The sequence below is a fragment of the Odocoileus virginianus genome, chromosome 11 (assembly GCF_023699985.2).
Source record: "Odocoileus virginianus isolate 20LAN1187 ecotype Illinois chromosome 11, Ovbor_1.2, whole genome shotgun sequence".
In the NCBI taxonomy this organism is placed as follows: Eukaryota; Metazoa; Chordata; class Mammalia; order Artiodactyla; family Cervidae; genus Odocoileus; species Odocoileus virginianus.
This window is the reverse complement of record NC_069684.1, coordinates 25,581,420-25,609,224: the sequence shown is the minus strand read 5'-3', so window position 1 is coordinate 25,609,224 and position 27,805 is coordinate 25,581,420. Positions and strand designations below refer to the sequence as shown.

Genomic DNA, 27,805 nt, shown 5'->3' with positions numbered 1-27,805 from the left:
TGGAACACAACCGAAGCGAACCTGCGCGCACAGACCCAAGACTTTTTTTTGCCTGTGGCAGCTCCTTCCCAGTGAGAGTAGACCGTGAAGGTGGCACAGCTGCTTGGCTTGCGGGGCCCCTGGTGGTGCCAAGTGTGCAGGGACACAGACTGCCTCTGCCGCAGGAGTTATGGCCCCATCAGAGTCTTCTTTCGAGCCTCTTGTAGCTGGTGATCAGAAGGCCTTTTTGGCCGGTCTTTCTCCGTTGTTCCACCCGTTCAGGCACTTGGAGGGCTCCCTTGCCTGGGATCCTTCTCTGTTTTTCGGCACGTCAGGCACTTAAAGAGGCACCCTGGGTGGGGTCCTGCTCTGTAGTTCAGTGCCAGGCGTTTGATGGACCAGCCTCTCTGTTGCTCAGCTGCGGATGCTGGTGTGTGGGGAGAGAGACGCCATGGTGATGGCTCCACCCCTTACGTGTGACTCAGCAGTACTGCTTTGCTTCCATGGCTGCCCAGCTTTCCTCCACAGGCATTTCCCACCACAATCGCCTCCCTCGCATGCTCTCAATCATCCCCTCGATCCATCTCTCCGCAGTCAACAGCAGCCTGCGCCCTGGGACTGCTCCACAATCCCTAAACTCCAGCTCCCAGCTGCCGGGCCTTCCAGGGGACCTGCGCCCCCGTCTGGGGTATGTATAGCTGCAACAAGGACGGTCTGATTCTCATTGCATTTAGGCTGCCACAGATCAGCTGCTTCACTCTCAGCCTTAAATGTTTCTCCCCTGACTCAGACAATTGCCCTCATGTGGGGATCGGACCCTTGCTTCAGTTCCCTCACCTGCCAAGGGCAGATCCAGTCTTACTGACACCCCTGTTTATCCCCCTAGTTCCTTGTCCTACCGAGTTTTGCATGGTTCTATGTATTCTCTTCTGCTGGTCAGGTACTGCTGTCGGCTCTCAGCTGGTGTTCTGCATGCGCTTCTCTGTCTAAAGTTGTATTCCTGATGTATCCCTGGAGAGAGATGCACTCCATGTCCACCTACTCCTCCTCCATCTTGTTCTCTCCATGTTTTTTTTCTTTTTTAAAAATTGTGTAGGTGTGAAGATGGCGGACGAGGAGGCCGAGCAGGAGAGGTTGAGTCGCGGCGGAGGCGGCTGCGCCGCGGAGCTGCAGCGCCTGGGCGAGCGGCTCCAGGAGCTGGAGCGGCAGCTGCGGGAGAGCCGGGTGCCGGCCGTGGAGGCGGCCGCGGAGTACTGTCAGCAGCTGTGCCAGACGCTCCTTGAATATGCAGAGAAGTGGAAAACTTCAGAAGACCCTTTACCTTTATTGGAGGTATACACAGTGGCTATCCAAAGTTACGTGAAAGCCCGACCTTATCTTACCTCTGAATGTGAAAATGTAGCTTTGGTTCTGGAACGCTTGGCATTAAGCTGTGTTGAACTTTTGCTGTGTCTGCCTGTTGAATTATCTGATAAGCAGTGGGAGCAATTTCAGACACTGGTACAGGTAGCTCATGAAAAGCTGATGGAGAATGGCAGCTGTGAATTGCATTTTTTAGCTACTCTAGCTCAAGAGACTGGGGTGTGGAAAAACCCGGTACTGTGCACTATTCTTTCCCAGGAACCATTGGATAAGGATAAAGTGAATGAATTTTTAGCTTTTGAGGGTCCCATCTTGTTGGATATGAGAATTAAACATCTAATCAAAACAAATCAGTTAAGTCAAGCAACTGCTCTAGCAAAGCTGTGTTCTGACCATCCAGAGATTGGTACAAAAGGTAGTTTTAAGCAAACTTACCTTGTCTGTCTTTGTACATCATCACCAAATGAAAAGTTAATCGAAGAGGTTATACTTATGCATGCATGACTTGACAAGCTTTGAGATGGAATGAATATATATGAAAAGAAAAATAATGGAGATTTATAGAAAACTGAGATTTCAGAAGTTGATTGCAAAGATGCCCTAGAAATGATCTGTAACTTAGAATCTGAGGGTGATGAAAAAAGTGCTCTTGTCTTATGTACTGCATTTTTATCACGTCAGCTTCAACAGGGAGATATGTACTGTGCTTGGGAACTCACTCTCTTTTGGAGTAAATTACAGCAGAGAGTAGAACCATCTATTCAAGTGTACCTAGAAAGATGTCGTCAACTTTCTTTGTTAACCAAGACAGTATATCACATTTTCTTCCTGATTAAAGTTATTAATTCAGAGACTGAAGGAGCTGGACTTGCCACTTGTATAGAGTTATGCGTAAAAGCTCTTCGCCTGGAATCTACAGAAAATACTGAAGTGAAAATATCTATCTGCAAGACCATTTCATGCTTGTTGCCTGATGATCTGGAAGTTAAACGTGCTTGTCAACTGAGTGAATTTCTTATTGAGCCTACAGTAGATGCATATTATGCTGTGGAAATGTTGTATAACCAGCCAGACCAGAAATATGATGAAGAGAATCTTCCAATACCAAATTCCCTACGCTGTGATTTTTCACAGAACTAGAACAAATAATTTCAGACTCTACTACAAAGCCACAGTCATCAAGACAGTATGGTACTGGCACAAAGACAGAAATATAGATCAATGGAACAGAATAGAAAGCCCAGAGATAAGTCCACGAACCTATGGTCACCTTATCTTCGACAAAGGAGGCAAGGATATACAATGGAAAAAAGATAACCTCTTTAACAAGTGGTGCTGGGAAAACTGGTCAACCACCTGTAAAAGAATGAAACTAGAACACTTTCTAACACCATACACAAAAATAAACTCAAAATGGATTAAAGATCTAAATGTAAGACCAGAAACTATCAAACTCCTAGAGGAGAACATAGGCAAAACACTCTCCGACATAAATCACAGCAGGATCCTCTATGACCCACATCCCAGAATTTTAGAAATAAAAGCAAAAATAAACAAATGGGACCTAATGAAACTTAAAAGCTTTTGCACAACAAAGGAAACTATAAGCAAGGTGAAAAGACAGCCCTCAGATTGGGAGAAAATAGCAAATGAAGCAACAGACAAAGGATTAATCTCAAAAATATACAAGCAACTCCTCCAGCTCAACTCCAGAAAAATAAATGACCCAATCAAAAAATGGGCCAAAGAACTCAACAGACATTTCTCCAAGGAAGACATACAGATGGCTAACAAACACATGAAAAGATGCTCAACATCACTCATTATCAGAGAAATGCAAATCAAAACCACAATGAGGTACCATTACACGCCAGTCAGGATGGCTGCTATCCAAAAGTCTACAAGCAATAAATGCTGGAGAGGGTGTGGAGAAAAGGGAACCCTCTTACACTGTTGGTGGGAATGCAAATTAGTACAGCCACTATGGAAAACAGTGTGGAGATTTCTTAAAAAGCTGGAAATAGAACTGCCATATGACCCAGCAATCCCACTTCTGGGCATACACACCAAGGAAACCAGATCTGAAAGAGCCACATGCACCCCAATGTTCATCGCAGCACTGTTTATAATAGCCAGGACATGGAAGCAACCCAGATGCCCATCAGCAGACGAATGGATGAGGAAGCTGTGGTACATATACACCATGGAATATTACTCAGCCATTAAAAAGAATTCATTTGAATCACTTCTAATGAGATGGATGAAACTGGAGCCCATTATACAGAGCGAAGTAAGCCAGAAAGATAAAGACCATTACAGTATACTAACACATATATATGGACTTTAGAAAGATGGTAATGATAACTCTATATGCAAAACAGAAAAAGAGACTCAGATGTATGGAACAGACTTGTGGACTCTGGGAGAAGGCAAGGGTGGGATGTTTCAGGAGAACAGCATTGAAACATGTGTATTATCTAGGGTGAAACGGATAACCAGCTCAGGTTGGGTACATGAGACAAGTGCTCGGGCCTGGTGCACTGGGAAGACCCAGAGGGATCGGGTGGAGAGGGAGGTGGGAGGGGGGACTGGGATGGGGAATGCATGTAAATCCATGGCTAATTCATATCAATGTATAACAAAAACTACTGTAATGATGTAAAGTAATTAGCCTCCAACTAATAAAAATTTAAAAAAAAAAAAAAAATAAAAATAAAAATAAAAAAAAAAAAAATAAAAATTGTGTATTTGGCTACAATGGGTCTTAGTTGCGGCACGTGGAATATTCATTGTGTCATGCGGATCTTTCCTCGTGTCGTTCAGACTCCCTAGCTGTGGTCCCCAGCTCGGCAGTTGTGACACATGTGGTTTATTTGTTCGACAGCACGTGGGATCTTAGTTTCTTGACAAGGGATGGAACCCACCTCCCCTGCATTGCAAGCCCAATTCTTAACCACAGGACCACCGAGGAAGTCCCCTGGAGCATCAATTTCATGAGCACTGGTTTTTGTTTTATTTTAAGAGGCAGAAATGCTACTGACTTGACTTTTTAAAAATTTCTACCCCTAGGGCACTAACTGACGGAGCCGTTTTAACTTGATCCTCCTAACCTGGGACATTCCTTCCTTTATGTGCAGCACTGCTTACGCGGAACGACACGCCCCCTCGTGGTCAGCTAGAGAGTTGCAGCTAATTTCAGTTTTCTCTCATTCAGGTATTTGAAAGATGCATATTCTTTGGAAGGACAGATGCTGAAGCTGAAGATCCAATACTTTGGTCACCTGATGGGAACAGCAGACTCACTGGAAAAGATCCCGATGCTAGGAATGATTGAGGGCAGAAGGAGAAGGGGACGACAGAGGATGAGATGGTTGGATGGCATCATCGGCTCAACAGACGTGAGTTTGAACAAACTCCGGGAGATTGTGAGGGACAGGGAAGCCTGGTGAGCTGTAGTCCATGTGGTCGCAAAGAGCCGGACATGACTGAGTGACTGAACAACAACAAAAACAACAAAACATGCAATATCACCTCCTGACCTAATGGTGGGAGGTGTGTAGAGAGAGAGTTAAGGTCACTGGAGATGAGATACAGAGGTTGCCTTCAAAAAATGAAGGTAACCAGTCAACCCAGTTTGCCTGGAAATGAAGAATTCTTGGGACCCAGACTTTCTGTTCCAAAGTCCAGCAAGTCCTGGACAAAGCAGGACACAATTTGTCCCCCATGGTTTATCCCATTCACTGTTGCTGCGTGGAGACAGACCTCTACCAGGGTTAAAATACAGGGCTGGCAGTTTACCTGGGAACAAAGATTAGGAAAAGTCTGGAGAATGGTGCAGTTTCCTGAAAGGGCGAGTCATCTGATCAGAGGCAAGCTGGGTGAAGATGTTACATAAGGATAGTAGGTCCTTCAAATGCATATGAACAGCGAGTGCTGGACATTGTGATTGGCTTGGTCTCAGTCCCTCTAGGATGGGTCTTAACCTAGGGAAGCCCTGTGTAGATTGATGAACAACTGGTTGACTCTTCTCATTTAGCAAGATTATTTAAAGGCGATTTTTCTTTCTACCATTACATCCCATGGAGCCAAACTGGGAAACTCAAGTTGCCCTTTTCATCTTCCAGTGCTTTGCTGATTTAAACAGTACAAACAAATTGCAGATTAATATCCTCTAACTAATCGCTGGAAGCTAAGAGAATAATTAAGGTTTAGTCATGCGGGGTAGAACAGAACTAAAGAAAGGCACTGTGCACAAAAGAAATTGGAAGGGAAGCTTAGAAGGTAGAGACTGTAGTCACCTGGGCTGGCAGTGAGCCAGGACCACACAGCGAGCTCCCACCCACCAGGCGCAGGTGTCTTAACAAGTGAACCAGAGTGACCTTCCGGCCTTTTTAATCACTTTTCAGATTACCCAGGCGCCACCCTTGTTGGTCCTAGGAGGTAGCCTTTGTCCAGACTTGTCCAGTGTAGTCCCGCCCAGGGAATCAAAGCAGATCAGCTGACATGGTTAACGACTATTTACTTCAAGACTTTGGTGTCCCCTTTCTGCAGCAATGCTGCACATAGAAAGCTCTCGGGTTGTCATTATTATTAACAGTGGTTTTCAACTGGGGGGTGATTTTGTCAAACCGGCGTGTTTGACAATGTGTGGAGACATTTTGGTTGTCAGAGCTTGGTGGGTGATATAGACATCTAGTGGGGCTTTCCAGGAGACTGGGTGGTAAAGAATCCACTTGCCAATGCAGCAGACATGAGAGATGTGGGTTCCATCCCTGGGTGGGGAAGATCCCCTGGAGGAGGAAATGGCAACCCACTCCAGTTTTCTTGCCTGGAGAATTCCATGGACAGCGGAGCCTGGTGGGATACAATCCATGGGGTTGCCAAGAATAGGATTTGACTGAGCACACACACATCCATATCCAACAGGCATCTAGTGTGTAGGGCTAGGGATGATGCTAAACATTCCATGATGAGAAGGCGGCCCCTATGATTGGGAAGCATGCAGCCCTAAACACCCATAGTGCTGAGGTTGAGGAACTCTGCAGATGTCATAGAGGGGCATGTTCTTCTCGTTTCATTTTTCTCCAAAACAACTAATTTAAACTTCCATGTTGCTGCAGTGGAATGGTGTTTGCACTTTTTCAGAAATGTTCAACAAAAGCAAAATGTAGAATATAGTGAGTGTGATATTATGAGACTGATAGTTTCATCAATTTTGGGGACCAGTGGAAAGAAATGAACTAACTCCATTATTGTAAACTTGTGTGTGTGCTTAGTCACTCAGTTGTGTCTGACTCTTTGCAACCCTATGCACTGTAGCCCACCAGGCTCCTCTGTCCATGGGGAGCCCAAGAATACTGGAGTGGGTAGCCTATCCCTTCTCCAAGGGATCTTCCTGACCCAGGAATCGAACCAGAGTTTCCTGCATTGCAGGTGGACTCTTTACCAGCTCAACCTCCAGGGAAACCCTTGTGTATTTTTTTTTTTTTTTTTTTTGGTCTGTTCTGTGCAGCATGCAGGATCTTCATTCCTCAAGCAGGGATCAGACTCAGATCCCCTGCATTGGGAGTGCAGAGTCTTAACCACTGGACAACTAGGGAAGTCTGTTTGTGTAAACCAGTGCCCTGGTTAGGTCAAGGGTTCAAATCGAATCGTAGGAAAGAGGAAATTCAGAAATAAAGTTCTATGAAAACTCCCTGTGTAGCCACAAATCTGTGTTACTTTACATACAGCGGCTTACAGTTCACCTGCTCAAATACTTCAGTTTTTAAGCATGACCAACAGGGAAATATAGAAGATGAGATTGAAGAACCTTATAGTGAGTACTAGAAAATAAGACAGTACTCAAATAAATAAAAAAATGCAGCAATAAGGATATGTCAGAAGAGTAAATGAGCCAGCTGCAAGATCTCCCAATGGCCAAAGCTGGAAGGGATGATTTGAACCACAAAATAAATAAGGAAGTATTTGAATTATAAACCAAAGTATAAAATAGCAGCTTATCATTCCAGGTTAGTATATGTCAATGGGGAATAATACATAAATATATTTTGGGTTAGAGGATGAGAAAGGTTTTTAAATTTATTTCTTTAAAAATTCCTATTAGAGGGAATTCCCTGGCAGTCCAGTGGTTAGGACTCTGAACTCTTATTGCTGAGGGCCTAGGTTCAATACCTGGCTGGGGAACTGATGTTGGCATGCTTCTGAGCCAATAAAAAAAAAAAGTCGCTTGTTAGAGATGCATTAGAACAGACTCTGGAGTCTGATGACATCCTCTCTTATCTCTACCACTTCTAACTTTATCACCTGTGGCAAACCAGTCATCCTTCTGGAGCCTCATTTTGTTCTGCACATGGAAAATGAAGATGGTATTGGTATTCACCCCATTTTTGTGCAAGAATTAAATGAGGTCATCCATGTAAATCTCTTATTCTGGTGCTAGTGTGATTTAGAAATTAAACAACATTTCCCTTCACTGTGTATTGTTTGTCAGTTGATGCGTCTTTCTTGCTGCTAAACTGTGAAGCCAGTAAGGACAGATTCCGAGGGTTTTATCTCTGAAAGGTCAGCATTCACCATATAGTGGTTTTATTTATTTATTTATTATTTTTTAATTGGAGTATAGTTGCTCTACAATGCTGTGCTCTTTTCAGCTGTACAATGAACTGAATCAGCTATATATATATATATGTGTGTGTGTGTGTGTGTGTGTGTGTGTATACATGTATACTCTCTCTCTTGGACCTTTCTCCCACTTCCCTATCCCCCAATGCCACCCACCTATGTCATCACAGAGCACCGGGCTGAGTTCCCTGTGCGATGCAGCAGCTTCCCACTAGCTCTCTATTTTACACGCTGTACCGTATGTCGATCCTAATCTTCCAGTTCATCCCACCCTCCTTCCCCTCTGTGTCTATATGTCCTTTCTCTACATTTGCATCTCTATTCCTGCCCTGGAAATAGGTTCAGCTGTGCCATTTTTCTAGATTCCACATATACGCCTTAATATACAATACAGACGAGTAGATAAAGATGTGGTACATATCCATCTTTAGTCATTTCAGTTGCGTCTGACTCTTGTGATACCATGGACTATAGTCTGCCAGGCTCGTCTGTCCATGGGATTTTCCAGGCATGAATACTGGAGTGGGTTTCTATTTGCTTTTCCAGGGAATCTTTCTGAACCCATGTCTCTTATGTCTCCTGCACTGGCAAGCAGGTTCTTTACCACTAGCGCCACCTGGGAAGACCAGGTGGTACATATATATACACAGATGAATGGGTTAAGAAGATAGCATACATATATACCATGGAATACTACTCAGCCATAAAAAAGGAATGAACTATTGGATAATTTGTAGAGATGTGGATGGGCCTAGAGTCTATCATACAGAGTGAAGGTAGTCAAAAAGAGAAAAACAAATACTGTATATTAACACATAGTGATTTTAAATAAGCATATGTTGAAAAAACAGATGAACCCGTGAGTGAAGGGAGGTATGAAGGTGATGGGAGCTGTGGCCCTACTGACTGTAGACTCAGTGAACTGAGAGTCCTAGGCACTGGGGCTGAGGTAGGTGTGGAGGCAGCAACGATGTAGGACTCTAACTGGAGCGAGAGCTAGGCTTGGCTGTGATTCTCCTATTTTGATCTTGAGAGAGGTATGCAGGCTGCTAAGACTCTACCTGCCTGACTCTTGGAGATGCAGAGTCTGTGAGCTTCTTTTCCACCTGTGAGTAGCAGTTGAGCTCCAGAAGAGCTTACCATCACAATGGAACTCAACAAGAAGGGAGTCTTTAACATTTGAAAGTCCTATAAGCCACAGTCATTAAAGGACATTGTCTAGAAAGCATATACCCTGGGAAAAGCATAATTCAAAAAGATGCACACACCTCCATGTTCATTGCAGCAGTTTATAATAATCAGGACGTGGAAGCAGCCTAGATGTCCATCAACAGAGGAATGGATAAAGAAGATGTGGTACATATCTACCATGGAATATTACTCAGCCATACAAAGGAAAGAAATTGGGTCATTTGTACTGAAATGGATGAACCTATAGTCTGTCACACAGAGTGAAATAAGTCAGAAAGAGGAAAACAAATGATCATATATTAACACATATGTATGAAATCTAGAAAGATAGTTCAGATGAGCCTGTTTGCAGGGCAAGAATAGACACAGATGTAGAGAACGGACCTGGGGACACAGGAAGGGGAGGGGAGGGTGACATGAATTAGGAGAGTAGGATTGGTGTATAACACTACCATGTTTAAAATAGATAGCTAGTAGGAAGCTGCTTTATAGCACAGGGAGCTCAACTCAGTGTTCTGTGATGACCTAGAGGGGTGAGGAGGTCACCCTCCCCAAGAGGGAAGGGATATATGTACACATATAGCTGATTCACATGGCTATATAGCAGAAACTAACAACATTGTATAGCAATTATACCGCAATAAAAAAATATTGAGAAGGAAGGCCAGGGGTTTCCAAATGGAGGAAATAGGCTGCAAGTGTCAGACATTTTTTATCTCTCCCTTAAGTGGCAGGAGGAAATAAACTACAAGGATCAGAATTTTTTCCTTCTTTATACAAAATTAAAAGGTTTCTCTTAAAATTCTGTGTTGCCATGATGACAGCTTGTTCCACCTGAGCTTAACTTTTCTCAAACCTTGAGCTAACCAATGTGTTTTTTTCATGGAAATGTTTTTCTTAAGTTATGTTAATGAAACTATGTATTTGCTTTGGAATTTGCCTTTCTTCAAAATGGTTCCACATAAGACTAGCCTTTTTCTTTTCTCAAACCTTGGGCTGATAATACCTCAACAAACCAGTATTCATATCATTGTTTTATGGCTGGGGGAGGACACACCTCATGCCATCCTATCACAAAAATGCGTGCTGTGGGAGAGGGGCCTGGTGAAACTCCCTCAGCCTTGAGGTGTGTCTCTCTTATCTGATTAATAGCTTTCTAACAGACATAAAACCTCCAGCTAAAGACTAGCAGGGGGACACTCTTTCTGCCCCCTTCTGGTGTCTATGTCAGAAGCTTTATCTTTCTCTTTTATACTTTAATAAAACTTTATTACACAAAAGCTCTGAGAGATCAAGCCTTGTCACTGGCCCTGGATTGAATTCCTCTCCTCCAGAGGCCAAGAATCCCAACATCTTTCACGGCTCAGCCACAACCTTTCAATATTGTTATATGCTTTGAGCCAATTATCTTTCAGAAGGCAAAAAAGCACACCCATAGGAACTCCATTGTGTGTTTGGATTTTATAAATATGTTCATATATCTACACATGGGGCTCCCCTGGTGGCTCAGATGGCAAAAAATCTGCCTGCAATGCGGGAGACCCAGGTAGAATCCCTGGGTGGGGAAGATCCCCTGGTGATGGGAATGGCTACCTACTCCAATACTCTTGACTGGAGAGTTCCTTGGACAGAGGAGCCCAGCGGGCTATAGTCCATGTGTATGTGGTGCTTAGTCACTCAGTCATATCTGCTTTGTGACTCCTCTGTCCATGGGGATTCTCCAGGCAAGAATTCTATGGAATCAAAGAATCAGATGGGACTGAGTGACTAATACACACACACACACACACACACACAGAATTTCTTGGTATAAACAAATTACACAGTAGATTTGTGTATCTTTTTTAAAATATGTGTTAGATCTTAGGACCACTACAGAACAAAAGCCTTTACCAGTAAATTTTATTCTTAAGTAACAATCTTTTGAACTGTGTTCTAACTTTTACAAAGGTCATTCTCATTTCTGGGATTTTAGTCTGACAGGAACCTCCCTTGGATAACAAAAGTGTGTTTTCCAGTCCTTTCCTTTATAGTCACAGAAGATGAGCATTAGTGAAAGTGAAAGTGTTAGTTGCTCAGTTGTGTCCAACTCTATGAGCACTGCATCCAGTTTAATCCTTCTTCATGACCAACATGAACTAATACTACATGTATTTGGACTCCATAGATTTTCTGGGTGTGTAAACAGGCTTCCCACGTGGGACTAGTGGTAAAGAACTTGCCTGCCGATGCAGAAGACATAGGAGATGCAGGTTCAATCCCTGGGTCCGGAAGATGCCCTGGAGTAGGGTATGGCAACCAGCTCCAGTATTCTTGCTTGCAAAATTCCATGGACAGAGAAGCCTAGTGGGCTATAGTCCATGGGATCACAAAGAGTTGGACACGACTGAGTCACAAAAGTAAGCTTCATGACAGTGGCCAAGCAGGCTAGTTACCAATGTTAACTTTGCCATTGAAGTCCTTAATCCTCTGTCTATTTAGACCCAGCAAGACAGTGTCAGAGCTGGCTCAGAATGTGATTGGTGAGTCTATTTGAAATTCTAGATTTTCCATCACAGGGTGTTGGATGTGATATATGGGCTGGGTTCCAATGGTTAATAGTTGCTCTCAAGGACAGCTAGAATATCCTTCAGGGTGAGATACCAAGACACTGGTATGTACTTACATGCTCCCTGCAGCTGTACATATTCAAGGGTAGATTTTTTTCCAAATACAAAGTTTTTTCATTGCCTTCCTTAGCCAATCCTATCCTGGCTTTGCTCCAGGAATTCTGACAACCCTGCTGTGTAAGTTGCTCATCCATTTTTAGCTAAATAGCACTCTTCAGCATTTAAAATAAAGATGTTTGTGTTATTTAGTTGAGAGGATTAAATCATGTACTATGTTTTACTATGTTCATTTGCTAGGTTGTGTCTGACTCTTTGTGAGTCCATGGACTGCAGCATGCTAGGCTTCCCTGTCCTTCAATATGTCTTGTAGTTTGCTCAAACTCATGTCCATTGAGTTGCTGATGCTATCAAACCATCTCATCCTCTGTCACCCCTTTCTCTTCCTGTCCTCAATCTTTCCCAGCATTAGGGTCTTTTCCAGTGAGTTGGCTCTTTGCAACCAGTGGCCAAAGTATTAGAGCTTCAGCATCAGTCCTTCCAATGAATCTTAAGGGTTGATTTCCTTTAGGATTGACTAGTTTTATCTTCCTGTTGTCCAAGGGACTCTCAAGAGTCTCCTCCAGCACCACACTTCCAAAGCATCAGTTCTTTATTGTCCAACTCTCACATCTGTACATAACTACTGGAAAAACCAAAGCTTTGACTCTATGGACCTTTATCAGAAAGCAATGTCTCTGCTTTTTAATGTGCTGTCTAGACTTGTCATAGCTTTCCTTCCAAGGAGCAAGCATCTTTGAATTTCATGGCTGCAGTCACCATCTGCAGTTATTCTGGGGCCCAAGAAGATAAAATCTGTCACTGTTTCCACTTTTCCCCCTTCTATGTACTATGAAAGGCACCTAAAAATGGTTGAGAAACTGTTAGATTTCCTTTTGACAAATGTCTTTCTATTTTTCCTAGCAATTAATGTCTTCATTAATTCTTGCCACTAGCTGGTGCTAGGATACCACTTAGTAAACATGCAATTACGTTGAATCAGCCCAGATCAGTCACCCTAAGTGGGTCATTCCTTTTTTTTTGACATCATGCCCTATGTTATTTCCAGTGTTGAGGAAGCAAGTCTTCCAAGCCTGCCACCCCCAGCTGCACTTACAAACAGAAAAGATTTCCTTCTCAATGAGACAAACTTTAAAGTCTCCTTCAACACTAGAAGTTTCTGATTTCATTATCACTTCTAAGACAGAAACTTATTTTTATTACTCTTGAATTTTACACATAGTGATTTGTTTTGGCTAGAGACAATGAAGGACAGGGAAGCCTGATGTGCTGCAGTCCACGGGGTCGCAAAGAGTTGGACGCACCTGAGCGACTGGACAACAAAAAGATCTTAAAGACAAAAGCAATCTAAAAAAATCTTAATCCCCAAGTATGCTTGTAAAATGCAAAACTATAAAAAGACAGTGAAACAATCAGTGATTGACAGTGTTGAGGAGGTACAGATGACTAGGGAGAGCTCAGAGGATTTTTTAGGCAGTGAAACTACTCTGTATGATATTATAATGGTGGATATGTGTCATTTGGAAAAGGAAATGATAACCCACTTCAGTATTCTTGTCTGAGAGATCCCATAGACAGGGAAGACTGGTGGGCTACAGCCTATGGGGTTACGAAGAGTCAGACATGACTGAGCAACTAAACAACAACAAATGCATACCATTATACATTTTTCCAAGCCCATAGAAGGTACAATACCGAGAGTGAACCATAATACAACTATGGACTTATGACGTGTCTGGGTAGCTTCATCAGTTTTAACAATTGTGTCCCTCTGGTAAGGGATGTTGATAAGGGGGAAGGGCTATGCATGTGTGAGGACAGGTGTTATATGAGAAATACCTGTACTTTTGATCAGTTTTGCTGTGACATGAAGCTGTTCTAAAAATAAAATCTTTCAAAAACTGAAAAAAATATTAATCCCCAAATTTGTGTGGTTAAAGTCCTCCTTGAAGGAAACCACAAGGCTAGATAGCCAGAACTGTTTTTATTTTACAATTTGACATTCATATAAATGTATGTGTGTGTACTCAGTTACTAAGTCATGACTCTTTGCAACCCCATGAACTGTAGCCCACCAGGCTCCTCTGTCCATGGTATTTCCCAAGCAAAAATACTGGAGTAGGTTGCCATTTCCTTCTCCAGTAAAACTTCCCAGCTCAAGGATTGAACCCACATCTCCTGCATTAGCAGGCAGATTCTTTACCACTGAGTCACCAGGGAAGCCCAATATAAATATATATTGGGTCATCATCTGCTGGATGATAGGAAAAGCAAGAGAATTCCAGAAAAACATCTACTTCTGCTTCATTGACTACACTAAAACTTTTGACTGTGTGGATCACAACAAACTGTGAAAAATTCTTAAAGAGATGGAAATAACAGACCACCTACTTACCTCCTGAAAGACCCGTATGCAGGTCAAGAAGCAACTGTTGTCACTGGATGTGGAATGACAGACTGGTTCAATATTGGGAAAGGAGTATGACAAGGCAGTATATTATCATTCTGCTTATTTAATTTATATGCAGGGTACATCATGCAAAATGTCACGCTGGATGAAGCACAAGCTGGAATCAAGATTGCTGGGAGAAATATCAATAACCTCAGATATGCAGATGACACCACCCTTATGGCAGAAAGTGAAGAGGAACTAAAGAGTCTCTTGACGAAAGTGAAAGAGGAGAATGAAAAAGCTGGCTTAAAGCTCAACATTCAGAAAACTAAGATCATGGCATCTGACTCCCATCACTTTATGTCAAATATATAGGGAAACAATGGCAATAGTGACAGTCTTTATTTTCTTGGGCTCTAAAATATCTGCAGATGGTGACTGCAGCCATGAAATTAAAAGACGCTTGCTCCTTGAAAGAAAAGCTATGACCATCCTGGACAGCATTTTAAAAAGCAGAGACATTACTTTGCCAGCAAAGATCCATCTAGTCAAAGCTATGTTTTTTTCAGGGGTCATGTATGGATGTGAGAGTTGGACCATAAAGAAGGTTGAGTGCTAAAGAATTGATGCTTTGGAAGTGTGGTGTTGGAGAAGACTCTTGAGAGTCCTTGGATCAAACCAGACAATCCTAAAGGAAATCAGTCCTGAATATTCATTGGAAGGACTGAAACTGAAGCTGAAGCTCCAGTATTTTGGCCACCTCATGCGAAGAGCTGACTCATTAGAAAAGACTCGGATGCTGGGAAAGATTGAGAGCAGGAGGAGTAGCGGACAACAGAGGATGAAATGGTTGGATGGTATCACCAACTCAACAGACATGAGTTTGAGCAAGCTCTGGGGGATGGTGATGGACAGGGAAGCCTGGTGTGCTGCAGTCCATGGGGTTGCAAAGAGTTGGACATGACTGAGAAGCTGAACAATGACAAAAATAAATATTGATATACAAACACATATGATACAATTAGCATTTATATTATTTTCATATGAATTCACCATTAGACTCTCAATCCAATACCACAGGGTTCTTCTTTCTTTGTTTCCTATTTATATTTTCCTAGTTCACTGTATTTTTCTTTTTCTTGCCTTACCATGTATTTCTGGACTCCTTTACAATGTTGAGTAGTAATGATTAGAGCAGGGATCTTTGTCTTGTCCCTGATAGCAAACAAAGACTTTTCACCATTTCACTATTAATGCATTTTCTGTAGGTTTTGAGTTTGGTGAATTTGTCATTAATATGTATTCTGTTTTATCAAATGCTTTTTTGCATTTATTGAACCAATATTTGATGTTTCTCCTTTACTTTCTGATATTGTGAATGCATTCATTAATTTTTTAAAGGATAAACCAAACTGACATTCCTGGTATAAAAAAATAAACTCTACTTGGTTTTTTACCCATTTTAAATAGAATGCTCGATTTGGTTTGTTAATGATTTTTTTGTTGTTGTGAATGATTTTAATAGAATTTTTGTCTCCAGGTTCAGGAATAGATTGACTGGCTTATTTTCTTTCTTTCTTGTCTGTCTTCTCTGGGTTTAGTATTGAAGTCATACTAGCCTCACAGAATAGGATTGGCAAATTCTCTTTTCTTTGAAAGAATGTGTGTGAGGTTAGAATAATGTCTTGTATGAGAGTTTGGTGAGAGTCACCAGGAAAGCCATCTGAGTGAGGAATTTTTTTTTCTTTTTCAAAACTATTTTAATTAGAGGATAATTACTTTACAATATTGGGATGGCTTCTGTGATACATGAATCGACCATGGGTATGTGCCCACCTTGAATCTCCCTCTCACCTCCTTCCTCATCCCATGCCTCTGGGTTGTCACAGAGCACTGGCTTTGGGTTCCGTGCATAATATATCAAACTCCTTCTGGGTATCTGTTTTACATATGGTAACATATATGTCTCAGTGCTATTCCCTCAAGTTGTCCCACTCTCTTCTTTCCCCACTGTGTCCAAAAGTCTGTTCTCTATGTCTGCATCTCCTTTGCTGCCCTGCAGTGGGGTCATTGTTACTATCTTTCTAGTTCCATATATATGTGTTAATCTATGATATTTGTCTTTCTCTTTCTGACTTTCTTCACTCTGCATAATAGGCTCTAGGTTCATCCACTTCATTAGAACTATGAGTCTGGAATTTTTAATGGAAAAAACTTTTACCCCCAATTCAGTTTCTTCAATGGTTGTAGAAACTTTCAGGAGCTGTATTTCCTCTTCTTTTAAAAAAATCTATTGAAGTATAGTTGACTTACAATATTATGTTAGTTTCAGGTGTGCAGCATACTGATTTGTATTATTATAGATTATACCCTCTCTAGCAAATACAATGTTGACTATATCCCCTCTGGGCTTCCAAGGCAGCTCAGTAAAAGAATCCTTCTGCAGGAGATTCAGGGGACGTGGGTTTAATCCCTGGGTCAGGAAGATCCCTTGGAGGTGGAAAAGCAATCCACCCCAGTATTCTTGCCTGGAAAATTCCATGGGCAGTGGAGCCTGGTGGGCTACAGTCCAGGGGGTCACAAAGAGGCTGATATGACTGAAAGACTGAGCACGCATATCTCCTGTGCTCTACATTACATTCTTGTGACTTATTTATTTTGTGCTTAGTCACTCAATCGTGTCTGACTCTTTACGACCCCATGGACTGTAGCCCGCTAAGCTCCTCTGTCCATGGGGATCTCCAGGCAAGAATACTGGAGTGGGTTGCCACGCCCTCCTCCATGGGATCCTCTCAACCCAGGGATGGAACCCAGGTCTCCTGCATTGCAGGCGGATTCTTAACCATCTAAGTCACCAGGGAAGACTTATTTATTTTATAACTGGGAGTTTAGTCCCTTTAAGTCAATTTTGCTATTCTTTTATTAAGAATTTGTCCATTTTGTGTAAATATTCAAATTTATTGCCATACTTTTGTTTATCATATCTTATTTTCTATTTAATGTCTATGATACTGAGAGTGTACCCTATTTTGGGGGTAGTGTGGCCTGCAGCTTGTGGGATCACAGGCCAGGAATTAAGCCTAGGCCCTCGGCAGAGAAGAGCATGGAGTCCTAACTGCTGGACTGCCAGAAAATTCCCAGTGTATCTTTTCCTTTTGATTCCAGATATTGGTTATTTGTGAATTCTCTCTCTTTTTTTTTTCCAAATCACAGAAGTTTGTCAATGCTATACATTTTTTAAAGAACTAATATTTGGTTTAATTGATTCTCTCTAAATATTTGTTTCTAATTATTTCTGTTCTTTATTATTGCCTTCCTTGTGATATTTTTTGTGGGGTGATCTTTGTGCCCACTCACTAATGTCATTTTTAGTTAGCAATCACTTTTGTTGTTTTTCAATCACCCAGTTATATACAACTTTTTGCTACCCCATGGATTGCAGCACCCTGCTGGAGGGATGGATCTTCCCGACCCAGGGATGGAACCCAGGTCTCCCGAAATGCGGGCAGACACTTTACCGCCTGAGCCACTGGGGACGACCATAGCCTTTGACTATACAGACCTTTGTTGGCAGAGTAGTGTCTGCTTTTCAACGCACTGTCTAGGTTTATCATAGCTTTCCTGCCAAGAAGCAAACTTCTGATTTCATGGCTGCAGTCACCATCTACAGTGACTTTAGAGCCCAAGAAGAGGAAATCTGCCACTATTTCCATCTTCTCCCCTTCTGTTTGCCATGAAGTAATGGGGCCGGATGCCATGATCTTCATTTTTTGGATGCTGAGTTTTAAGCTGGCTCTTTCACTCTGCTCCTTTGCCATCAATCACTTTATTGCATTGGAATATTACTCAGCCATTAAAAAGAATTCATTTGAATCAGTTCTAATGAGATGGATGAAACTGGAGCCCATTATACAGAGTGAAGTAAGCCAGAAAGATAAAGACCAATACAGTATACTAACGCATATATATGGAATTTAGAAAGATGGTAATGATAACCCTATATGCAAAACAGAAAAAGAGACACAGATGTACAGAACAGACTTTTAGACTCTGTGGGAGAAGGCGAGGGTGGGATGTTCAGAGAGAACAGCACTGAAACAAGTATACTATCAAGGGTGAAACAGGTTGGATGCATGAGACAAGTGCTCAGGGCTGGTGCACTGGGAAGACCCAGAGGGATGGGATGGGGAGGGAGGCGGGAGTGAGGATCGGGATGGGGAACACATGTAAATCCATGGCTGATTCATGTCAATGTATGGCAAAAACCACTACAATATTGTAAAGTAATTAGCCTCCAACTAATAAAAATAAATGAAAAAAATAAAACAAACAAACAAACAAAAAATAAATGCATTACTTAACTTTAATTCCGTAGCAGGTTTTGTTGAATAGAGGGTAGCATGAATCAGACCAAGACTGACATTTTTTTGGGGGGGGGCCATGCCTCATGGCATACAGGAGATCCCTGACCAGGGATCAAATCTGTGCCCCTGCAGTGGAAGGGCAGAGTCTTAACTACTGGGCCATCAGGGAAGTCCCTAAGGCTGACATTTTGATTTTTTCTTAGACAGATGAACTTACTGTAAGTCTATGGCTGTGGTTCAGCCACCTTACTGAGGCCACTGAAAGTGTTTGGCAAATGTGGGGTCTTTCACCATTTCTGAGAAAGCAACACAGAAGTTCATGCCCTGCAATCTGTTGATAAGTTCTGTTATCTTCAAGAGGTGAAGAATCACAGATTTTATGACAAAAAAGTACAGAAGAAAAGTTTCATCTGTTGATAAAAATATACTGATAATTCCATTTCTGTTTGAGTTAAATGCATATATCACCTTTCAAAATACTTAGGAAATTTTCACAAATTGAGTTTCATTTTATTATGCTATCATCATTATAAGTTCTTTTTTTTTCATTTATGTTCATTAGTTGGAGACTAATTACTTTACAATATTGTAGTGGTTTTTGCCATACATTGACATGAATCAGCCATGGATTTAAAAATGACTGAACCAAGTTCAGAAATATCCACTGCGAGATTATTCTGAATTAATGTATCTAAAGTGTCAGCTTCAGCATTAGTAAAAGAAACTTAGAGCAATTCCTCTGATGGTGTTACAAGACAGAACATGTTCTCAGGGGCAATTATCACTATTATTTTTGGCCATGTTGTGTGGCATGAAGAATCTTATTTTCCTGAGCAGGGATTGAACCTGTGTCCCCTGCGCTTGGAACACAGAATGTTAACCACTTGACCACCGAGCCCTTTAGGGGCACTGTTTCAATGACATGTGTGAGCCGCTGTGTTTGTCAACAGCAAGTATTAGATTCTTCTGTCCCCAGCTGTATCTGGTGTGTGATACTGCATCCAAAATCAAGGGGAAGCAGATGGTCTCAGCAGCCTGGCTGAGAAGAATAGTTTTCTCTTCCTGGCTTCCTGTATAACATTATGCATTGCACTGGTATTGAGATAGAAATGTAACTAGTACAGTTAAAAAGCTCTAAAATGACAGGATAGAAAGAAGCTAACAACTCTCTCCCATAATGTTGACTTGTAACTTTTAGAATATTCTTGAATTTTAACCTATCAATGACAAGGTGCTGAAAATTTGGAAAAAAAGATGTTATCTTACATTAATGATGAATATCTAGTGAATCAGAACATCTATCATTTCAACTGAGTTGAAAACATAATCAATCACAGACACTAGGAAAATATTCTGTCACTCATGTAGTATGTCAAGATAATTTCCAGGTGAACCGAAGATCTAAATTATAAATTAAATTATGCAAATGCAAGAAAAGAAGTAGGTGAACTCCTTTGTAATGTAGAAGGGGAGGAAAACCTTATTAACTATGACTTGGAATCCAGAAGCAATAGAAAAAAAAAAAGACTGTGAATTCAACTACCAAAAACAAAGCAAAGACTTTTTAAAAAATGAAAATAGTATAAGCAAATCCAAAAAACAAATAATAAACAGGGAAAAATAGCTGCAACCTATATCACAGATAAAAAAATTTATAGAGAGTAATTCCAAAAGTTGAGAAGAAAAAGAGTGATTTTTATTTTATTTTTTTATGTTTATTTTGACCATGCCATGCAGGTTGTGGGGGCCCCGTTCTCCATCCAGGGATTGAACCCAGGCCATGGCAGTCAAAAGACTGAATCTTAACCACTGAACTGCCAGGGAGTTTCCAGTGATTTTTACTTTAGTGGATGAAAGCTTCAGACAGTTCATAGAAAATGAAAAGTGAATGGTCTTTAAAGATGTGAAAAGATGCTCAGCCTTACTGATAAAATGAGAAAACCACACTGTGATAACATTTCTCACCTATCGAACTGACAAAAAGTGTAAACTTCGACAGCACACACCATAGGCAAATGTGTGGGGAAAACTGGAATTCTCTTATATCCTCGGTAGATGGAGAACTATTTGACACTATCTAGCAAAATTCCATATGCATTTATCCCCTGATGCAGCAATTCTATTTCTAGGAATATGTTTATTCCTAGAAATATATATTTATAAATATTTTATTATATAAATATATAATTTAATATAAATAAATTGTAAATTTATTGCATATATATATATATATATTTATATATTCCTAGAAAAATATATTCTAGGAATATATATATTCTGGTGATATATTTGCAAACAAACAAAATGACATGTTTATGTTATTCATTGCAATATTCTTTATAAAGATTGGAAACAACCCAATGCCCATCAATAAGGAAATATTTGACTAAATTATGAAAAACCCAGACAATGGAGCACAACGTATCATGAAAATGATGAGGCAACATCTCAATACACACACACACACACACACACACACACACACACATGTATATATATGGTGGGCTAGCCAAGATATATTGACAAAAGAGATGAAAATATCACCTGAAAAACAGTGTATCTAGTATAGCACATTACAAAAATCTGTTTATTTCTTTGGCTGTGTTGGGCCTAGTTGGGGCATGCAGGATCCGTTGCCTCATGCAGTATCTTCTGTTGTGGTCCATGGGCTTAGTCGTTATGATGCTCAGATTCAGCAGGTGGAATATTAGTTCCCTGACCAGGAAAGAAACCCTCGTCTTCTGCATTGCAAGATGGATTCTTAATCACTGGACCACCAAGGTAGTCCTAGTATATCACCTTTTGAGTGAAGGTGGGGAGGAAACATACATGCATACACACCCTCTCATGTTTTCTTGCTTTGAAAAAGCAAGGACGAATAATGGGAGAAATATTGGGAAGAAGTGGGAATGAGAGGCAGAAACAGGAAAGGAAATGAGGCTTCTCTGAATATATCTTGCTAGAAAGCTTTGAGGTTGGAATCAATAATTATTTTACAAATTCAAAAAAGAGAATTAAATCAAAAGTAGAGAGAGGCAGTGGGGAGAAGCATTCCCTAAAAATTGAAAACAAATAAAAACTAGTACTAAATCACATGTCAACTTGATGTCATTTCACAAAGATATTAGAGCTACTTCAAGTCACTTTTGAATGTAATATTTGAACTGTACATCATTATTGGGATATATTCTAAGGTCAAAAAACCAAACTGCAAAGAAAATGTAAACTTCATTAAATGGTCTTGTTAATAGCAATATTGGCGTTCCAATTTTGAAATTATTATATGTGTATCATTTTAATGAGTCATTGCAGCAATAAAAATTGTTCTTAAGAATGAAGATTTATAGTATAACAGCAAAGACACTCCAATATAAAATCAAAGAAGTTAAGAAAAAGCCCATTGATGTTAAATTTGAAGCAGAAAAAGCACTGAATCTTTTAGGCTTTTTCTCTTTGAAAAATATGTATTTCCTAAATAAATTAACAGAAGCATAACAGCTTGATACAATGAACACGCTATTTCCTGCTAAAACAAACAGGGCTTTGTAGAGAAATGGCTGAGTTCAAATTTGAAGCAGGAAATGTTTGAGTTGATCCTGGAGCTTCTCATGCCAGAAGAAAGGATGTCATTAAAGACTAATGGGGCCATGTCAAAAACTCAGTTTGTGAGGTTGCAGTGGCCTGAAATGGAGCAATCTGTGTGACAGAAAGAATAACAACTGCAACTGATTAACACAAAATAAATATATAAGGGAACTTCCCTGGTGGTCCAGTGGTTAAGAATCCGCCCTCCAATGCAGGGGACATGAGTTTGATCCCCAGGTGGGGAACTAAGATCCCACATGCCACAGGGCAACTAAACTTGTGGGCCGCAGCTACTAGGCAGGCGTGCTCTGGAACCTGTGCTCCACAACTAGAGAAAACCTGAGTGCTGCAACAAAGACCCAGCATCAGTTCAGTTCAGTCACTCAGTCATGTCCGACTCTTTGCGGCCCTGTGAATCCCAGCATGCCAGGTCTCTCTGTCCATCACCAACTCCTGGAGTCCACCCAAACCCATGTCCATTGAGTCGGTGATGCCATCCAACCATCTCATCCTCTGTTGTCCCCTTCTCCTCCTGCCCTCAATCTTTCCCAGCATCAGGGTCTTTTCAAATGAGTCAGCTCTTCGCATCAGGTGGCCAAAGTATTGGAGTTTCAGCTTCAACATCAGTCCTACCAATGAACACCCAGGACTGATCTCCTGTAGGGTGGACTGGTTGGATCTCCTTGCAGTCCAAGGGACTCTCAAGAGTCTTCTCCAACACCACAGTTCAAAAGCATCAGTTCTTCAGCGCTCAGCTTTCTTTGTAGTCCAACTCTCACATCCATACATGACCACTGGAAAAACCATAGCCTTGACTAGACGGACCTTTGTTGACAAAGGAATGTCTCTGCTTTTTAATATGCTGTCTAGGTTGGTCATAACTTTCCTTCCAAGGAGTAAATGTCTTTTAATTTCATGGCCGCAATCACCATCTACAGTGATTTTGGAGCCCAGAAAAATAAAGTCAGCCACTGTTTACACTGTTTCCCCATTTATCTGCCATGAAGTGATGGGACCAGATGCCTTGATCTTAGTTTTCTGAATGAGGAGCCTTAAGCCAACTTTTTCACTCTCCTCTTTCACTTTCATCAAGAGGTTCTTTAGTTCTTCTTCACTTTCTGCCATAAGGGTGGTGTCATCTGCATATCTGAGGTTATTGATATTTCTTCTGGCAATCTTGATTCCAGCTTGTGCTTCATCCAGCCCAGCGTTAATCATGATGTACTCTGCATATAAGTTAAATAAGCAGGGTGATGATATACAGCCTTGAAGTACTCCTTTTCCTATTTGGAACCAGTCTGTTGTTTCATGTCCAGTTCTAACGGTTGCTTCTTGACCTGTATACAGGGTTCTTAGGAGGCAGGTCAGGTGGTCTGGTGTTCCCATCTCTTTCAGAATTTTCCACAGTTTATTGTGATGCACACTGTCAAAGGATTTAGCATAGTCAAAAAATCAGAAATAGATGTTTTTCTGGAACTCTCTTGCTTTTTTGATGATCCAGTATTTGTTGGCAATTTAATCTCTTGTTCCTCTGCCTTTTCTAAAACCAGCTTGAACATCTGTAAGTTCACAGTTCATGTATTGCTCAAGCCTGGCTTAGAGAATTTTGAGCATTACTTTGCCAGCATGTGAGATGAATGCAATTGTGCAGTAGTTTGAGCATTCTTTGGCATTGCCTTTCTTTGGGACTGGAATGAAAACCGACATTTTCCAGTCCTGTGGCCCACTGCTGAGTTTTCCAAATTTGATGGCATGTTGAGTGCAGCACTTTAACAGCATCATCTTTCAGGATTTGAAATAGTTCAACTGGAATTCCATCACCTCCACTAGCTTTGTTCATAGTGATGCTTCCTAAGGCCCACTTGACTTCACATTCCAGGATGTCTGACTCTAGGTGAGAGTGAGTGATCATACCATCATGATTATCTGGGTCCTGAAGATCTTTTTTGTACATTTCTTCTGTGTATTCTTGCCACCTCTTCTTAATATCTTCTGCTTCTGTTAGGTCCCTACCATTTCTGTCCTTTATTGAGCCCATCTTTGCATGAAATGTTCCCTTGGTATCTCTAATTTTCTTGGTATCTTGGTTCCCTTGGTATCTCTAGAGAGATCTCTAGTCTTTACCATTCCAGTGTAATCAAAATAAAAAAAAATTTTTTAAAGACTTGTATCTAGAGTATACAAAGAACACTTTAAAAAACTCAATAATAGGACAAACAATCCAGTTCAAAATGAGCAAAAGATTTAAACATTCAAAAGTCACCAAAGAAGATATATAAATATCAAATAAGCATATAAAAAGATGCTCAGTATCATGTCAGTAGAGAAGTATAAATTAAAACCACAATGAGGGACTTCCCTGACAGTCCAGTGTCTAAGACTCTGGGCCCCCAAAGGAGGGGCCAAGGTTTGATCCCTAATCAGGGAACTAGATCCCATGTGCTGCAACTTAAAAAAAAAATAAGCAAACATATATATATATATATATATATATATATATATATACACACACACACACACACACACATATATATATATATATGAATCCATGAATTCACAATAATACTCAGAGCAAGAACAAAGCATGGAAATAGTAGCTCTACAAAATTCACTGAAGCCACTACTGGTAGTTTTGGCACCAACACTGTTATGGACCAAATATTTGTATTTCCCCAAATTCACATGTTGAAACCCTAACCCCTAATCTAAAGGTTTTGGAGGTGGAGACTTTGAGAGGAACTCAGGTTTATTTGAGGTCATGAAGGTGGAGCCCCATGCTGGGATTAGTGTCCTTATAAGAACAGGAGATCCCGGTTCAATCCCTGCCTTGGGAAGATCCCCTGGAGAAGGGATAGGCTACCCACTCCAGTATCTTGGGCTTTCCTGGAGGCTCAGACAGTAAAGAATATGCCTGCAATGTGGGAGACTGTGAGTTCAATATCTGGGTTGGGAAGATCCCCCAGAGGAAGGCATGGCAACCCACTCCAGTATTCTTGCCTGGAAAATCCCCATGAACTAGAGAGTCAGGCATGACTGAGTGACTGAACACAGCATAGCACAAAAACAGGAAGGGACCAGAGCGCCCTTTGTTTCACTCCATCATGTGAGGACACAGCAAGAAGGTGGCCGTCTACAAGCCAGAACAGAGTCTTCTCCAGATACCAAACCTAATGGCACCTTGATCTTGGACTTTGCAGCTTCCAGAACTGTAAAAAAATATGTATCTGCTAGTTAACCCAGTCTGTGGTATTTTTAATAGCTCGTTAACCCAGTCTGGTATTTGTTACAGAGCAGAGCAAACTCCTTGCTCTGAGAATTGATCATTAAAGGGAAAGAAATAAGCATATATCCTGCTTGTTCTATATGAACTGTATTTTCAGGCTCCTAAATAGCTCTAGATGATGAAGAAAAGTTCTTTTATGCAGAGAATTCCAGCTAATGCACTTAATAGGAATAATTGAATTTAAGTGGCAGAAAAAAAATCACTATTTTCAACTTGTAATTGTATGATTGGTCCAGAAATTGACTTGATGCAAAACCTAATGGAGAATGATTGACAGGGAAGTTTACAATGGAGGGATCAGACTGCATCACTAAATGTAGGCCAACCAGATTGGATGGTATGAGATAAAATAGAAAGTACATCCATAAATAGAATACAATAGAAAGTACCACTGTGAGATATTCTTACCAAAGAATCTAATCAAGACTTTAGACCTCACCTTTACTTTACAGGAGAAGCAAGGGACAAACCAGTATGTTAAAGGACTTCAGAATAAAAAAATGAAACAAATGTAGAATGTGGGGCATCCTATAGAAAAACTGGTCCAGTTTCTAAAACAAGTCAAGGGCATAAGAAGAACAGAGGGAAGAGGTAGTGGTTGTTCCAGATTTAAAAAGAACTTTGGAGCCATAGGACATCAGAGACAATGAGTGGAGAAATTAGAGTACAAATAGACTGATACATCTAAGGAAGGTATAAATGACATGATGATATTGTGGGAAAATAGCCTTATATTTTAGAAATATCTTCAGAAAACTTTCAAGGCAAAATGACAGAGTGTTGAGGATAATATTTAAATACAAAAGAGGGGAAGAAAGAGGGGAAAGAAAGAAGGAAAAGAAGAAGGGAGGGATAAAGAACGGTTTGATAAAGCAAATGTGATGAAATGAAAGTGTTGAAATTACTAAATTGGAGGAAAGGGTCTATGGGGGTTTATCCTATTAACTGTGCTTTTGTTATGAAAACTTTTATAATAAAAATGTAAAAAATAAAACAGGTCATTGAGGCTTTTTGCCAAAAAGATTTTGGAAGATCAACATCTCACCACTGGACGGACCTTCTGGACAGGAAGGTCCTGCCCCCTGCTGCCGACAGTGACTTTTGCAGGGAGTTAAGGGAAGGGCCATTCAAAGGCAGGTGGGAGTGCTCCAACTGGCCATGTGAGCTGCAGTGTCTCCAATGCACACTAAAGAAACATTTGATTTGGAAACCACCCTTGTCTTTAACAGGCCGATTCGAACAGTTCATTTAGTAGAAGTGTCCCACAGCTCCTAGACTTGCTATGGCTGCTTAAATTATACCATGCAAAACTAAGTGGTTGGTTTATTTCCAGAAGGAAATATTTCTTCAATGTGGACACATACAAGGACAAATGATTTTATAAACTGAGCTCAAAAACAGTTAACATACAAAGTAAGGAAACACTGGGTGGTGTCAACAACGAACTGTGTGATCTTGGGAAGTTCTTTAATGGTAGGTTAAGACTTTATTTAGATGATTTCCAATCCCCTTGCTTCTTTGAACTGTCCCACGAGCAGCAAATGTCCTCTTATGGGAGGTGCTTGAACAGAACCTGAACTACAAGATAGGACACAGAGCTGGCAGAGAATTCTAGAGTCCTTTAGACTCTGAGATCCTGTGAGTCCTTGAATCAGTTGTCAGTATACCACAGGCACTGTCCATCAGAATGACAGTTATGCTCTAAACTAAAGAACAACATGGAAGTCTGTTGACAGATGAATTTTAAAAATCCACAGACTCCTATTCTGTAACTAGACAGCCATCTTACATGGTTAACCAGTCAGGTTTGTCCGCCTGACGTACAGCAAGCCAAATGCTGAGACACTGAGGTTTGTGGCAGAGAAAGGGTTTAACTTACAAGGCAGCCAAGTGAAGAGATGAGAGAATAAATCTCAAATCTGTCTCCCTCAGGGCTTGGGGCTCAGAACACTACTGGGATAAAGATTCAGGGGCAAGGTGATTGGAACTAAGAGAACGGTGAGGTTATTGTCTTTCTGTGCAGGTGCAGCTGAGCGACGGGTGTTCAGAAAACGGGGTGTTGGCATGTTCTGAGGGTGGATTGTTGGGCAAGACCAGTTGGAGGGTCAGTAGTCCTAACCAGACTCAACAGGCTCAGGCTCAAACTGGACACAGCTGACTCCAAGTTCCTGAAAAACAGCTCCGGCAAACATCTTATTGTTTTGGCTACATGAGGCTTGGAGGACACACAAGTATTTGTAAAACAATTTAAGTGAACCCAATCAATGAAGGCAGGTTATAGTTCATTATTTATTAAGCAAGTTCCAGTTTAATAGATCTAACTGATGACTACCCTTGGTCTCAACTCCTATCTGGAAGA

General features: G+C 41.0%; 1 protein-coding gene and 1 long non-coding RNA gene across 2 annotated transcripts in view; both read left to right on the top strand.

Annotated features, from left to right (window-relative positions):
• The first annotated feature begins 466 nt into the window (after positions 1–466).
• The window catches only part of LOC110126100 (uncharacterized), a 45,328-nt gene continuing 17,989 nt past the window's right edge, over positions 467–27,805 (top strand). The window contains exons 1-2 of the long non-coding RNA XR_011490300.1: positions 467–667; positions 4,556–4,739. This is a non-coding gene — a long non-coding RNA (uncharacterized lncRNA). The remainder of the gene's footprint in view (positions 668–4,555; positions 4,740–27,805) is intronic.
• On the top strand, positions 1,082–2,459 carry LOC139037372 (zinc finger protein 292-like). Its single transcript, XM_070473763.1, has 3 exons — positions 1,082–1,485; positions 1,622–1,824; positions 1,915–2,459. The coding sequence occupies exons 1-2, from the start codon at positions 1,084–1,086 to the stop codon at positions 1,622–1,624; spliced, it is 405 nt and encodes a 134-aa protein (XP_070329864.1). The 5' UTR covers positions 1,082–1,083; the 3' UTR covers positions 1,625–1,824; positions 1,915–2,459.

What these genes read in the sequence shown, in the direction of transcription:
- LOC139037372 (XM_070473763.1), top strand. Translation starts at nt 1,084, where the DNA reads ATGGCGGACGAGGAGGCCGAGCAGGAGAGGTTGAGTCGCGGCGGAGGC.